Below are 16,362 nucleotides of genomic sequence, written 5' to 3'. Positions count from 1 at the left end.
CATTTGATTTTAGGAAGTAGTATTATATTTTAGTACAAGGTGGATTCGGTGAGGGGAATATTATCTCTTTTTTTCTTACTCATGATGTTTGGGGTTTCAAGTAGTTTTGTATTTTCGCAAGAGGATATTAGGCTAGAGTATGCTTCTGCCAAACAGATAAACGATTCACAGGAAGAGTTCAAAAAAGGCTATTATTACTACAACAATATGGCGTATGAAGCCGCTATTTCTTTTTTCAGAACGGCGATTTCTATTTATCCGAAAAATGATCTTGCTCAGTACTGGTTAGGTCGTTCTTATTTGATGGCTGGTTATACGGATCTTGCTATTGTAACTTGGGAAGCCTTGTTAAAAGACAGTAAGAACAAACAAGGTCTTTTTTTACAACAGGAGTTGGAAAACCTCTATGTGGAAGGATTTAAATCTTCTCTTGAAGTAGACAAGAGTGGTACTCAATTTGCATTCCTAAGAATGATTAACACTATGTCTAATCCGTCTTGCGTTGCTATTGACAACAACAACAATTTGTATATTTCAGATTTTTATAAAGGGCGGATTAATATATATGACGCCAACTTAAGAAAAATTCACTTGATCAAGGAAAACTTATTACAGCCCACCAATATTGCATTCCATGAAAATTTACTTTTTATTTCTGCTTTTGGCTCTAACAGTGTTCGTGTGTACGATATGGAAAATTCGTATAAATTTTTGTATGAATTTGGAGGTTTTGGATTTGAAGCAGGGAAGCTAGCAGGACCTGTAGGTTTAGCTTTTGCTGATGACAGGCTCTATGTTGTGGATCAAGGCAATAATCGAGTTCAGATTTTTCAGATATCCCCTAAACCTTATTTTATTGGAGAGTTTGGTAAGCGAGGGCATGGACAAGGAGAGTTTAATATACCAACGGGTATAGCCGTTTATAATCATCAAGTATGGGTTTTGGATAGGATGAACAGTCGTATCCAAATTTTTGATTTAGAAGGAAACTATATCAGGCAAATTACATCATCTGATATACAATCTCCTATACAGGCTTTTGTGTTTCAATCTCAATTTTATGTAGTAGATCAAGATAGTGGGTTATTCAGATTAAACGCAGACAATAACACTTTTTCTTTGTTACAAACTCCTACACAGGGGCTTCAGCGTTTAAGTTCCGCTTTTATAGATAGAAACGGTATCTTATTTTTATCAGAAGTGAGTAATCCAACGGTTATTGCTTATACTCAAGATACCAATAAAATTTCTTCTCTTAATGTGAGAACGCAGTTCGTTACCACTTCAGGATATCCTAAGGTAGTAATGAAACTTCGTATCCGCGATACTCATGGTGAAGATATCAAGGGACTCAATAGTTCAAATGTTACGGTAACTCAAGATGGATACAAAATGGGTGAGGTTCAACTTTCTCCTCTTGTGCCTACCAATAAAAGAACGTCATTGACTATTTTGGTTCGTGCCACTCCAGATACTTTTTCAGAGAGAGAAAAGATATTGCAATATCTTTTTAAGATTATTGATTCTAAAAAACCTGACGATAAAATTCGTATTATGACATATAACAAAGAACAAAAAGTGATTATTGATTTTTCTCAAAGTAAACTCGCACTCAAGAACGCTATTTCCAAATATGAGTGGTACACAGATAAACTTTTAGTTTCAGATGATGTTTTAGACCAAGCTCTTTATGAGGCATTAGATTCTAATGAATTTAATGACAGTTATAATGCCATTCTTACTATTGATAACAATAGTGAGACGACATTTAAAAAATATTCGGAGGAGGTGCTTGCCAATCACTCAGAACGTATTGGTGTCCCTATTTATGTAGTTAACTTAAACTTAGATGTGAAAGATTTGAAGGAAAAGTCTCTCCGATTTTTAGCAAGAAAGTCGGGTGGAGAATATTTTTCTTTCACGAAGTCTAATAATATTTTTGATGTGTTAAGTATTATAAAAAGGAAAAGTCCATTGTTCTACACGTTAAGTTACACCAATCCACCAGTCAACAGTGTTTTAAGTGGATATTGGGCTAATGTAGTTTTACATGTAGAGTATAGATCTTTACATGGGGTTGATCAACTTGGGTATTTGGTGAATTTGTAGCATATGGAAATAAATGATGAATACATTAAGGATTTAATATCCTCTTACAAGGTAACTGGGGAAGGTTTTCCTGCAATTTTAGAGCACTTGAGTCTCTTTATTTACTTTTTTCCTAAATTGGTGACCAATTTTTGTAGAGAAGATGTTTTTGGCGAATATTACGATTATTTTTTAGAAAGATTGCCAAAAATTTTGTACTCCTACACTCCTATACAAGGAACTTTATTTAAAACTTGGTTTTATATTGTACAGAAAAGGCACTACTTAAATTTTTTGAAAACTCATCAAAGACCAACCATAGAAAATACTTGTGAATATATGGAGTCTTTTAGTTTGGATACTATGGGAACGACTCCTCTTAACCCTGAGACTATCTCGGAGTTATTGCCGCACCTTTCTAAGGAGGATTTACTCTTTTTAAAGTTATTTACACCGGAGAATCTAGATCGTGAAGATTTTCTGGTGCTTATGGAAATGTTGGGTTGCGATCTAGAAACTCTTATGCTACGCTTAAGATTGTTGTTTGACTATATAGGTACTTATGATGGTAAAAAATTGATCAAACTTGTTCCTGTCAATAAAGTTGCAGATTTCTTAGGCTGGAATCGTCTGAAGGTTTCCAAAAAACTCAATAAAATTAGACAAAAGATGCAAAAGACCTACATTTGGGAGGAATAATAATGCCTTGTTTGAATGATGAAAAACTAATACAATTTTTTGATAAAGCAATTAAAGATCCTCGAGAAAGGAAAAAAATAGAAGATCATATTATGAAATGTGATCGATGTTTTGGGCAGTATTATTTTCTTTTTCAAGCTCAAGTTAGAGAAAGAGAATTTCTCCAACCTACAATGGACAAAATTGTTATTCCGGAAGATTTGGATTTTATTGTGCGGTTAGATTTGCACAAACCTATAGAATTGGCTGAAATTGCTTTGTTAAAAGAAGATGTCTCTGTGGAAAAAATGGATATTGTTATGCGTTCTGGTGAACAGTCTTATCCTGGATTTAAAGTCCAGAAAAAAGAATATCCAGATTTCTTTTTATTTCAAGAATCCAAACCTAACTGGATTCTTTATTTAGAGGATGAGGTGGATCTTTTAACTATTCTCATAGAAGATAAAATTCATTATAGGGCAGCTTATAAAAGTTTGGATTTGTTAATGCTTCCTGCTGCAAAACGTTATACTTTAATTAAAGAAGATGTTTCCCCATTCTCTTTTAGTCTCTGCTAGAAAATGGATTTAAACAAAATAATTGCTCAAGGATAATATTATGAATATCATAGAAGGTCATCTTCAAGGACAAAATAAAAAGGTTGCTATTGTTGCTTCTCGTTTCAATTCTTTTATTGTGGATCCGCTGGTACAGGGAGCGTTAGATGCATTGGTGCGAAGTGGTGTAAATACCAAAGATGTAGATTTGTACAAGATTCCAGGTGCATTTGAATTTCCAGGTTTTTTAAATCAACTGATACAAAAAAAACAGAATCAATACGATGGAATTATCTGTTTAGGAGCGATAATTCGTGGGGAGACACCTCACTTTGATTTTGTTGCTAATGAGGCCACTAAGGGTATTGCACAAATATCTTTGCATAGTGGATTACCTGTTATGTTTGGTATTTTAACTACCGAAACACTGGAACAAGCAATCCATAGAGCGGGTGTAAAATCTGGAAATAAAGGCTATGAGTGTGCCTTGAGTCTTTTGGAAATGATGGATTTATACGAAAAACTTGCCTAGCTTTTTATGTTTGAAGTAGAAAAGAAAGCTCATCTTACAAATCCTGAAGGAACTTTACAAACAATCAGAAATTTACCCAATGTAAAATACGAAGGAACTTTTTATAAAAGTGATCTTTATTTTACTCAAAAATACATTTCGAATTTTCAGGATATCCAAAATCAAAATAAGATTTTTCGTGTACGATATATAGGTCAAAAAATATATTGGACGCTGAAATATAAAAGCTTTGTGGATTGTACAGAAGTTAATAAGGAGTATGAGGTTCTTATCAGCCCAGAATATCAACAAAAAGTTGTGGAATTTTTAGAAGAATTGGAAGTAGATTCATCTGCCATTTGTTTGGAAGAAATATGGGAGTTAAAAACGACGAAACAATGGATCGATTTTTGGACGAGTCTGGGTTTTTTCTTTTTTTTGGCTAAAGAGAAAAAAACAGAATTATTTACATTATTATATCAGACTAAAAAATTGTCTTTGGAATGGAATGAAATTACAGGGTTAGGATTTTTTATAGAAATAGAGGGGTTGACCTCGAAAGAAAATGAAGTAGCAAGTTATATTGAGGCTATTAATTCGGTGATGCAATGGCTTTATATTCCCCCAAATATGGAAGAACCAAAGCTATATTTAGAGCTTCTTTATCAAAAACAACATCTTGAGCCTTTACCATGAAGCAAAGTTTTCCAGAAAATTGGAAAACAGAACCTTTTTTCAAAGAACAAATATTTACTTACCTTGGTAATAAAAGAAAATTATTACCATTGGTTTATCAAGCACTTTTAGAAAGTGGGGTTGAACCCCAAGAAACTTTATTTATTGATCTATTTACAGGTAGTGGAGTAGTGAGCCGTCTTGCAAAAAAAATGAATTTTCATACGATTTATAGTAACGATTGGGAGGATTACTCTGCTGTTACTCAACAACTTTATTTAATAGAAGATCCTCAAAGTATTTTGACTTTATTTAAAGAACAAGGTGGATTAGAAAATGTTTTGAATCAATTAAACAACATTTCTGTGGAAAATTATAAAAACTTTTATATGAGCCGCTATTATGCCCCACAAGATTTAGTTTACTTTGATACAAAAAAAGAACGACTATTTTTTACACCGTCTAATGCTCAAAAAATAGATGCTATCAGGGAAACAATAGAACAGTGGTATCCAAAAGACAAAAAACTCACAAAGCAACAAATGCGAGAAAAAAACATTCTTTTGGCTCTTTTAATCTATAAAGCTTCTGTACATAACAATACTAGTGGTGTTTTTAAGGCATATTATAAAGATTTTGGTGGGTATGGACATCATAGTTTAAAGAGAATTTTAAGCCCTTTGAAACTAGAAATGCCTATACTCATTACGGGAACTAAACATGTCAAAATATTTATGAAAGATGCGTTAAAACTGGTACGAAATCTTCCGACTACGACATCGTTATCTACTTTGGCGTATTTAGATCCGCCTTACAATGTCCATCAATATGGGAGTAATTATCATATCTTAAATACTATTGTTCGGTGGGATAAGATTAATATGGACGCGACCTATACTCCAGAAGGTTTACTCAAGGATAAAGCAGGGATCCGCAAAGACTGGATAGATCATAAATCTACTTTTTGTTCTACGTTTTCTGCTATAGAAAGTTTTACCCAGTTGATTAAAAATCTGAATGTAGATGTTATTTTGGTGAGCTACAGCATAGATGGTATTATTCCTTTTGAAAAGATGTTGGAAATTTTATTGAGGAAGGGAAAGGTAACTATTACTATGAACCCTTATACAACTTATCGAGGGGGTAAGAAAAGTCGAGAAAGAAAGAACCATAATATTGAATTTATTTTAACGGTTCAAACTCGGACTTTGGCACCAAAAAGTAATCGCCAAAAAATTTTGGATGCAGTTCACCGTCAGATATTTTATATGAATCTAAAAGGTTTTTACCAAAAGCAACATATTCAAAAAAATTTTATTAAGGTTGGAGAGACCTTTGTTTGGAAAGGAGATAACAAAATTCTTCTTAAACTTACTCCTTGGGGTGAATTTGAAGATATAGAAGGGATGGGATATTTAAGCCATCTTCAATTGGAAAAATTAACCTTAGTTTTAAATCAGGCTGTTTGTAAAAATAAATCAGAAGAATTAATAGAGTTGATCAAGCGATTCCATTATATTCAGGATTTAGGCACAAAAAAAGAGAGCTTTAAAAGAATATTTAATGTATTAAAAAATTTAGCACATCCTAAAAATCAAAAAGAGTTTAACTTATTTTATGAAAAAGTCAATTCATTAATTATGCATCTAGAAGCCAAAACGCAACAGCAGTTTGCTAAGAAACTTTCAAGCCTTTACAATATTTTTGGAAAAAGGAATCAGTTTTATGAAAATCGTTAAGAATCAATTTGTATTTTTTTATCCCGATTGGGATATAAGTCATACTTTTTCTATACAAAGTTCACGGATTTACCATCAAGTACTCCAAGTCCTCAGACAAAAGATTGGAGCGGAGTTTCTTTTGCTCAATGGAAATGGACAAAAGCTTTATGTTAAAATGATAGGCGTGGACAAAAAAAATCTGTACTGCCAACCTCTAAAACTTGTACAAATAGAACCAGAAAAAATATGGATAGAACTAGTGATTGGTACTCCCAAAAAAGAGGCCTTTAAAGATATTTTAAAGTACAGCACTCAGTTAGGAGTATCTTGCATAAGCTTAGTGGATATGCAATACAGCCAGATGAAAAGTCAGCAGTATGCACTTAAAAATCAGTATTGGCAAAATATACTTCAAGAATCATTAGAACAAAGTATGCGAACTTATTTACCCGGGTTAAAATATTTTCATTCTCTGCAGGAATATAAAGAACAGGAAGCTATAGGTCAGTTTTTGGTGGCCGATATCTCGGGAGAAAATGAGCATCTCCCAAATCTCAGGAGTGTTGTGAATACACAGTGGGAAAGGTTTTTTATTTTCATTGGTTCAGAAGGTGGATTTAGTCCAAAAGAAAGAGAGCTATTTCACTCTGAGTCTTTCAGAAGGTTTTCTTTATCTCCTTATATTTTAAGGGTAGAAACGGCTGCTGTTAGTTCATTGGTGAGTTTACAAACGATTTTATCCTCCCAAATTCCAAGGTAATAATACGGTCTGCCTGTTTGGCAAATTCCATATTATGTGTTACCAGCAGAAGCATAAATGGAGTTTCTTTTTTCATATCCAACAGGATTTCCAATACTCTAGTTTGATTTTTTTCATCCAAATTTCCTGTTGGTTCATCGGCCAGTACGAGCAATGGGCGGTTGATTAAAGCCCTAGCAATGGCAACTCTTTGTGCTTCACCTCCAGAAATTTCGTATGGGTATTGTTTTATTTTGTTTTGTAAGTTGAGTTTTTCTAGCAATAATCTAGCTTTTGCTTTACTCTGCTTTAGGTCTCCCGACATAATATAGTATGGAAGCATGACATTTTCTAAAACTGTAAAATCTTTCAAGAGCATAAACTGTTGAAAGACAAAACCAATTTGTTCGTTTCTTACTTTACTGAGTTGTTTATCTTCTAATGTTTCTAGTTGTAAGTCATTAAGCCACACGCGACCTTGAGTGGGATTTTCTAATCCCGCAATCAAGTGTAAAAGAGTGCTTTTTCCTGACCCACTAGCTCCTACAATAGAGACAAAAGCGTTATCTTGTACATCAAACGATACGTCATCTAGTGCGGTAATTTGTTCTTCTCCTGACTGGTAAATTTTGGTCAAATTTTGAATTTTAAGACTCATCTTTTAGTCCTTCTAAAATGGATTGGTTATAAAGCTTATAAATAGGTATAATAAAAGAAAAAAGACTCATGATGCACTCCAATAAAAATAAATAACTCAAGCTAGACCATTGAATAATTTCCTTGAAAAATAAAGACAATGGTAAGCCAGCCCAAAGGGCATACAGTAAAAATAAAACTAATCCTGCTATAAAACCAGTAACAAAACCGATGGTCACTAAAAAAAGTGTTTTTAAAGAGAAGACCAAAACAAGGGTTTTGAGTCTCAAACCCAAAATTTTGAGTAATGACCACTGTTTTTGGTATTCCTTGAATACAAGCGAAAAACTAATATAGATGATTATAAAAGAGATAATGAGAATAATAATTAATACAAAGTACAGGAGTGTTTTTTCCCATTGAAGAGAAAATAAAAAATTATAATGCCTTGAAAACACATCATTAACCCTAAGAGTAGAGTCTTTATAAATAGTTTTTTTCCACAAGTACACATCTTGGATATTTGTGAGTAAAATCCCTGTTTGTAATTGTGTATAAAATAGCTCTTGAAGTTGAGGTAAAGGGCTAAAGGCTAAGTAAGGGTCATTCCCTGGGGTATTTTTTAAGATACCAGTTACCATTAATTTTAAGATATAAGGTTCTGTTTTGAAAAAGTTTTTTTTGATAAAATGAAATTCCACAATATCGCTCAGTTTTAAACCCAATTGATATGCTATTTCTTGGGAAATTGTGATACTAGGAATACTATCATTCCATTTTCCTTGTTCATAAGGTAAAAAAAAGAAACGAAAAAACTTTGTATCTACTAACTGAAGTTGTACAGGCAGCTTAATATTGTGTTGGATGAGCAGTCCATTTTGCCTAGTATAAGTAAAGCCTTCTCTAATAGGCGAATTGAGAGTTCGTGCCCAGTCTGATTGATGAGATTTCCATATTTCTAAATTATTTTTTGTGTTTAAAAAAGAGAAATGAAAATCTTTTTGGGTAAAAGAGGAAAAGATGGAAAACTGTAAAAACTGGATAATAATAGAAGCAAGAATTGCTAGAAAGCTACACAGAGTGATCATACTTAAAAAGATTATTGTTAGATCCCGTAAGGGACCTTTTTGCTTAGGAAATAACCATTTTTTTGTTAGGAATAAGGTGATCATAAATCCGCAGTTTTAACGAGTTTAATGCTGGTATTTTCAATAAAAGGTTTTTTTTGTTCGTCTAAACGAATAAATCCAAATACTTGTAATGTATCTTTATTACTAAAAGGTAGTTCTTGAGTAGTTCGATCAAAAAAATACATATTGGATACCTTGGAAGAAGATTTTATGTCTAAATCAAAAGTTATATACTGAGGTCTTTTCAAAAAATTACTGACCCTACCTTCTTGTTGTATAAAAACACCTTGATATAAAAATGGATTTTGAAAAATTTGTTCCAGTCCAATTATCTGACCCGCCGAATTAATATCTTTTGGGGGGACTAGGGAGCTTTTCCATTGTTTTATTTCTGTTTTGATATCTATAGGAGCATTGGAATAATAAAGCTCATTTAAGGCAAGTATGATTTGATTGTAATTTTTGGATTTTAATAATTGTATAATTTCTGCCTGTTTTGTTTGTAGTTCTTCAGGTTGAAAAGAAAAAAATACGGGTTCATTATTCATTTTAATAAAACCTAATGAGGTTGAATTTTTATTTCTAGTTTGATAAATTGACAGAGCTATCCAAAATAAAATCAACAGAATACATAGAGTAATCAGCCAACGAAAAATTTTTTTTCTAGACGAGGAAGAGTAAGAATGTGTGATTAAATCTGGTTGAGAAGATGTAAGAGTGCGATTTTCCGGAGGAGGGGTTGGGGAGGGTATTTTTGTATTAGAAAGCGGAAGTTCCTCCACAGTAAAAGCTAAACCTCTTTTGAGCTCTTTGGCATCCAACTGTATAAAGTCGTCCATATTATAGCGATTTAGAAAATCCTTTTGAATTTGTTTAGATTTAATTTTATTTAAAATATTATTAACTAACGGGTCTTTGGGTGCTACAGTTTTTATGGCTAACCACTTATTCATAGCAGATTCAAAATCGCCTCTTCTTAAAAAAATGTAGGCTAGTGCATGCATACTAGGTATATAATCTGGGTTTAAATAGGCTACCTCTCCCAAGGCGATGAGGGCTTCATCTAACTGGTTCATATGGATACAACAAATAGCCTTAAAATAATAGATATGATGATTATTCATATCCTTATCTATAGCATCGTCTAAAAGATCTTTGGTATCTTGATAACGCGCTTCTTCATAACACTTAAAAATTGTTTGAATATCTTTTTCTGGTATGGCCATATATCCTCTTTGTACCCTAAAATTTAAACTAGATGAAAAAAAAAAGAAAGCATTATTTACTTAAGTCTATAACTTCTTTTTCAGAAATGATAAAATCCATAGGTATATCCCAAATATCTGCTGGGATTTGCTCTAAAATAGAATGGGAAAATTGCGGAGCTACTTTGATAATATTAGAGAACCTAACTAGATAGCGATCATAAAACCCTTTTCCAAAACCTATTCTTGTTCCATCTTTTGATAAACCTAAAGAAGGGATGATACCGATTGTTTGTAACTGGGAATCGAAGCGATGAGATATATGGGTATGTAAAGGTTCGTACAAAGGTGAATCTTTTTGTTTTTGTAATTCTGATAAGTCCTGACATAAAAAAAACTCCATATATCCATCAGAATATGTAACCGGAAAATAAAGTGGATACTGAGCTTTGAGTAAAGCTTGATATACTGGAATTAAGTTTACTTCGCCTAAGATAGGATAATATGCCAATATAGGCAGAACTGCACTAAAGGATTGAACTACACGCCATAATCTTAGCTGAATACACGTGTTAAGCGAATTTTTATTATTGCAGGAACGGTATTGCAGAAGTGATTGTCGCCAATCATTTTTATTTTTCATAGGGAGCCCCTTTGGCAAGGGTCAGTCATTAAAAGGGGGTTATTTTTGAAAGATTTTGGATATAGAGCATATGCAATTTTTAGGAGAATTTTTTGTTGTTCTTCCTGATGGTGAATTTTGGTTTCTACATTCACGTAGGGGAGATGATTTTGAATGGCAAAGTCTGATAAAGAACCATCTTTTTGTGCTCTTAATTGATATATAACATTAACACCACAAGACTTAAGTTTTTGGTAGTGCGTTTTATCTACAACAAATACAAAGGTACTGGTAGGGTTGTTATCGAACTCGGCCAACAAAAAATTTTTAGGGTTATGCCGGTAGCGTTTTATACTCAGATAGCGATTGTTATGAATAGCGATTAAGGGTTGCTTTTTAGACCAATAACGCATTAAAATACGCCGAGCTTTTAAACCGATTCTTTTCCAAGTATAAGATACGATAGTTTTTGGTCTTTTGAGTAAGGAGCGGTTTTTGTTCAGTAATAAGAGATTACTTCGGATTCCTCTAATGTGAAACATTCTATTTGGATCTAATAAAAAACGCCCTTTATTTTTAATATAGTAGACCAAGTTTCTATTAAAGTGATTGGAATGGTTGAGTAAAAAAAGTCCATATCCTCCTAGATGCCGATAAGCCCAATTAGTATTAATTTTTGCATCGTATTCATCGTTATGAATCCAAAACCAGGTTATAGATGGATTTTTCCATTTTCTTAAAACTTGGAAATAAGCTCCTGGAATTAAAGGATACTTTTTATTAAGAGGAGCCGGAACGAACTGATAAGACCGGGTGGAACGATTTTTATTGGCTCCTAGAGCCTCTAGGCTAAGAGACTCTAGAAAAAAGATAAATAAAGTGAGATACAATATTCTAACTTTCATGCCCTATATAAAGAGAATGAGTAATGCCAATGTTGCTACAATTTTAATAACGATGTTTAAGGATGGACCAGATGTATCTTTAAAAGGATCTCCAATAGTATCTCCTAAGACGGCTGCCTTATGTGCATCGGAGCCTTTTTTATGACCAGCTAATTTACCAGCCTCAATATATTTTTTTGCATTGTCCCAAGCCCCTCCAGCATTAGACATAAACAATGCCATAAAAATACCAGTGATGAGTGTTCCAATAACGACTCCTGAAAGGACGGACAATCCGTGCATTGGAAAGGCGAAGATAGCAATTAACGGGATAATAATAGTTAAAAAACCAGGGATAATCATTTGTTTTAAAGCAGCTTTAGTAGAAATACTAACACAAGCTTTATAATCTGGTGTTGCGGTTCCTTCCATAAGACCAGGTATAGTTTTAAACTGTCTTCTGACTTCTTCTACCATAGACAAAGCTGTATCTCCAACAGCCCGCATAGTGAGTGCAGAAAATAGGAAAACAATAATACCACCAGCTAATAGACCTACAATTATAAAAGGATCAGAAATATTAAGAATATTGGTATCAAATCCTACTTTTTGGATAATTTGATTTGTAAACGCTGCTACTAAAGCCAATGCTGTCAAAGATGTAGAACCAATAGCAAACCCTTTTCCAATAGCGGCGGTGGTATTTCCTACAGCATCTAATTTGTCTGTAATATTTCTGATGTCCTCACCTAATTCAGACATTTCAGCAATTCCACCGGCATTGTCAGAAATAGGTCCATATCCATCAATAGTGGTGGTAATAGCCATTGTAGACAACATCCCCACCGCAGCGAGTCCGATACCGTATGCACCTAAAAAATAATTTGCTACTAGAATCATAATGATGATGATAACAGCAGGGATAAAAGAGCTTTCCATACCTACGCTGATACCACGAATAGCATTAGAGCCCCCTCCAGCTAGAGAAGCATTAGCTATATCTCGGACAGGTTTTCCTGAAGTGTACCACTCAGTTACTAAACCAATGAGAGTTCCTCCAACAATACCCAAAGCCACAACAATAGAAGGAATATAGGATTTTTCATTCAAAGTGGAAAGATCAGTATAAGAACTATGAATAAACGTTCCTACTATGGTAAAAAAGGAAGTTAGTAAAGGGGCATAACGAACCAGCTTAGCGGGTTCTATATTTCTGTTAAAATTCATCAGTAACATTGTGAGCAAAGAGGACACAAAACCAATAAACATAATGATAAGTGGATAGAAGAACGGTAAAGAATTAGACTGAAAAGCCAAACCCAAGATCATAGTGGCTACTAAAGCATTTACATAAGAAGCAAAAATATCCGCCCCCATTCCAGCAATATCTCCAACGTTATCTCCAACATTATCAGCAATGACGGCAGGGTTTCTCGGATCATCTTCGGGAATTCCTGCTTCTATTTTGCCCACCAAATCGGCTCCAACATCGGCTGCTTTGGTATAAATTCCACCGCCTACTCTCGAAAAGAGTCCCAGAACACAAGCTCCAAATCCAAAAGCAACAAGATTTAGGTAGGGGTGGGAAGTGTCCATTAACAAAACTAATGCAATTCCTAGCAGACCTAAGGCAGTACCCGTAATTCCCATAACGGAACCGCCGTTAAAAGCAATAAATAATGCACTAGATTGTCCTTTTTCTTTAGCGGCATTTGCTGTTCTCGTATTTGCTAAAGTGGCTATTCTCATAGAAATAAACCCTGCTATTGCAGGAAAGACACTTCCAATAACAAAAGAGATGGCAATTTTTACTGAAAAAGCGGGGATGAGAGCAAGAATAATGGCAATAATAATAACAAAACAAGACAAAATAGAATATTCTCTTTTCAAAAAGGCCATTGCACCTTCTCGAATTGCATTGGCAATAAAGACCATTTTTTCTGTTCCTGGATTTCTTCTAGCAATTTTTTGGTATAGACAAAGGGCCAATACAAATCCAATAATACTCAGCCCAATACTCCAAAATACAACAGCGTTGAAATTTTCTAGCATAGTAATTCCTTTTTAAATTATAATACAGTCTAAATATAACAAAAAAAGAAGAAAAAGGGAAGTACGAACAAGAGAGTGAAAGTAAAACCCCCCTCCAAAGAGGAGGGGGGATCAAGGATTATCCTAAGATTCTTAGAACAGATTGATTTTTTTGATTTGCTTGAGAAATCATAGCAGAAGAACTTTGAATTAAGATTTGATTTTTGATGAACTCAGACATTTGTCTCGCCATATCTGTATCTTGAATTCTAGATTGAGCAGAAAGAAGGTTTTCTGCACCAATATTTAGTCCTTGCATAGTTAGCTCAAGTCTGTTTTGGTATGCACCCAAGTCAGCTCTTTGTTTGAGAACTTTTTTAAGGGCCTCATCTACTCTACCAATGGTCATATTAGCATCGTTAGATGTTAACACGCTAACTTTACCGTTAACCATTCCGTTAGAACTTGCAGGTGCTGCTGGCGCCGCAGGTGCGGGTGCCGCAGCTGCATCAGCAGGCTGTCCACCAGCGGGTGCTGCAGCTGGATCGGTAGGAGCAGGAGTTCCTGCTGCGGAAGCATCTTTAACTCCCAAAGCCGTAGCAGTCATAGTCCCAATACTCAAACGAACTCTTTGATCCATATTAGCACCTACATGAAGCCACATAGAAGTAGCAGCAGTAGAAGCGAATCTTCCTGTTAGAAGTGCAAGACCGTTAAACTGGGCATGAGAAGCGACTCTGTCGATTTCGTCTACCATTTGGGAAACTTCCACTTGTACTTGCATTCTATCCTCGTCAGAATAGATACCGTTGGCAGCTTGAACAGCCAATTCTCGTACTCTTTGGAGAGCTTCTTGAGTATTTTGTAAATACCCTTCAGCAGTTTGAATGAAAGAAATACCATCTTGGGTATTTCTAGATGCTTGATTCAAGCCTCTCACTTGAGAGGACATTTTTTCAGAAACAGCCAAGCCAGACGCATTATCTCCGGCTCTATTAATAGATTTTCCAGAAGAAAGCTTTTCAACGTCCTTATTGAGCTGCATCTCTCTTACGCCGAGTAGTCTATTTGCAAACTCAGCAGACATGTTGTGGTTAATGATCATTAACAACCTCCAAGTAATTAATTGCCGCAACAACAATAAAATATGTAACATAAATTTAATATAATTTGTACCCAATCAGCAACATAAATTTTAAGAAAATTAATTTTCGAAGTTCAAGCAACATTTAGGTTTGCCACAAGAACCGATTTGATTACTACTTACCACGGTGTCGTTTGAAGAGGGAAGAATTTTTTTTCTATGAAGTTTACAGCTAGAACAGCAATATCTTCTCCCGCAAGGACCAAGTTCATCCAGTAAATTCGCAAAATCTCGATTATAAATTTTATGAAGTTCTATCTTAATTTTAAAGATTTGACCTAATTCTCTGGCGAGGCTTCTAAAATCAATTTTTTTTTCATCGGAGACAAAACTAAAAATTACCTTTTCTCCCGTAAAAAAAATATAAGCATCTACTACACTCATAGGAATTTGCATTTCTTGAATTTTAGATTTTGTTTTATATAAATATTGTTGAGCAACGACTTTTTTTTCTTCAAACTGCTGAAATTCTTGAATTGAGGATGAATGTTCTACAAAAATAACATCTTCATAAAAAGAAAGTTCACTATATTTTTTATTCATAGGTAAACTACAGGGGAACTTGCTCTTTCCTAAATACATAGCAATATCCAGCCCATGTTTTGTTTTTACAGTATATGGTTGATTTAACATATACTCTATGTGATCTGGACAAAGTAAAGTTTCTATATTTCCAGAGTATCCAATGCGAAAATACCCATATACCTCGTTCATAAGTTATCCTTTTCCAATTTTTAAATCTAGAATTAAACCTTTAATTACTCCAAGATTTTTTAGCAGCTGAAACCCTTGTATGTTTTTAGAAATAATACTTTGCGATATTATTTCTAGTTCTTCGTTAATAGAGTGCCAAATTTTTAATTCCACTCGTTTTTGTAGTCCTCCTTTAAAATAAGAATGACCTTGATAGTGTGTTAAAATTTTTTCCAAAAAGAAGCCTATTTTTTGTCGGTATTCTTGTACTAGAGCTAAAGATGGTTTCGCAATCATTTTAGATTGGAGTGAATCTAATTCTTCCATAAAAGTTTCTATTTGTCCATTGAATTCGGATTCAAAAACATGATCTAGGAGTTGGTTTTTAAAATCTGATGAGGAACGAGGGGTAGTGTTGAGTTTTTTCTTTTTGATATCTTTTTTAAGCGGTTGGGTATTGCTTTCTCTTTTGATGGGATGATTTGGAAATATATCTAACATTTTAATGAACTCTTCTTATTCTACATGTTCCATGCACTACACCACCAGGCTCTATTTCAATAGAACTAGCTTGTATACTTCCATCCAAAGAACCTGTGGCTAGAATCACGGCTTTTCCAGTAAGTTTAATATGTCCTTTCACATTTCCGCCAATAATAATATCTTTTCCTTCTAGTTGAAAATGAGCAGTTCCTTTTTCACCGATTAAAATACTACTGTTTCCTGTAATACTTCCTTCAAAATATCCATCTATCCTTAAGCTACCATTTACTTCAAATTCACCTTTTAGGCTTGTTGTTATACCAATGATGCTATTAATCATCTATGCCTCATTTGCTTCTTTCAATAATTTTTAGCTCTACAACAGGTCTTTTGTTGTATTTAGAATATAATAAATTTTCCACAGATTTTTTACATTTTGATGTGAGGGAACCTAAAGATTGGTTGATTAAATCTTCTTTGAAGACTAGGTCTTCTAGATAGTTTTTTATTGTTTTTACACATTCTTTTTCTTCTTCTGCCAGTAAAAACCCTTTGGTAACAGTGT

At 34.0% G+C, this 16,362-nt stretch overlaps 1 protein-coding gene across 1 annotated transcript; it reads right to left on the bottom strand.

Moving 5' to 3' along the window:
• Positions 1-11,470: 11,470 nt before the first annotated feature.
• LOC138694253 (putative K(+)-stimulated pyrophosphate-energized sodium pump 1) lies at positions 11,471-13,096 on the bottom strand. Its single transcript, XM_069817784.1, has one exon. It carries the CDS (start codon positions 13,094-13,096, stop codon positions 11,471-11,473), a length of 1,626 nt encoding a protein of 541 aa, XP_069673885.1.
• Positions 13,097-16,362: the final 3,266 nt, after the last annotated feature.

The sequence above is a fragment of the Periplaneta americana genome, unplaced genomic scaffold, assembly GCF_040183065.1.
Source record: "Periplaneta americana isolate PAMFEO1 unplaced genomic scaffold, P.americana_PAMFEO1_priV1 scaffold_85, whole genome shotgun sequence".
Classification (NCBI taxonomy): domain Eukaryota; kingdom Metazoa; phylum Arthropoda; class Insecta; order Blattodea; family Blattidae; genus Periplaneta; species Periplaneta americana.
The sequence above is the reverse complement of the archived record's forward strand: the minus strand, read 5'-3'. Positions and strand labels throughout refer to the sequence as shown.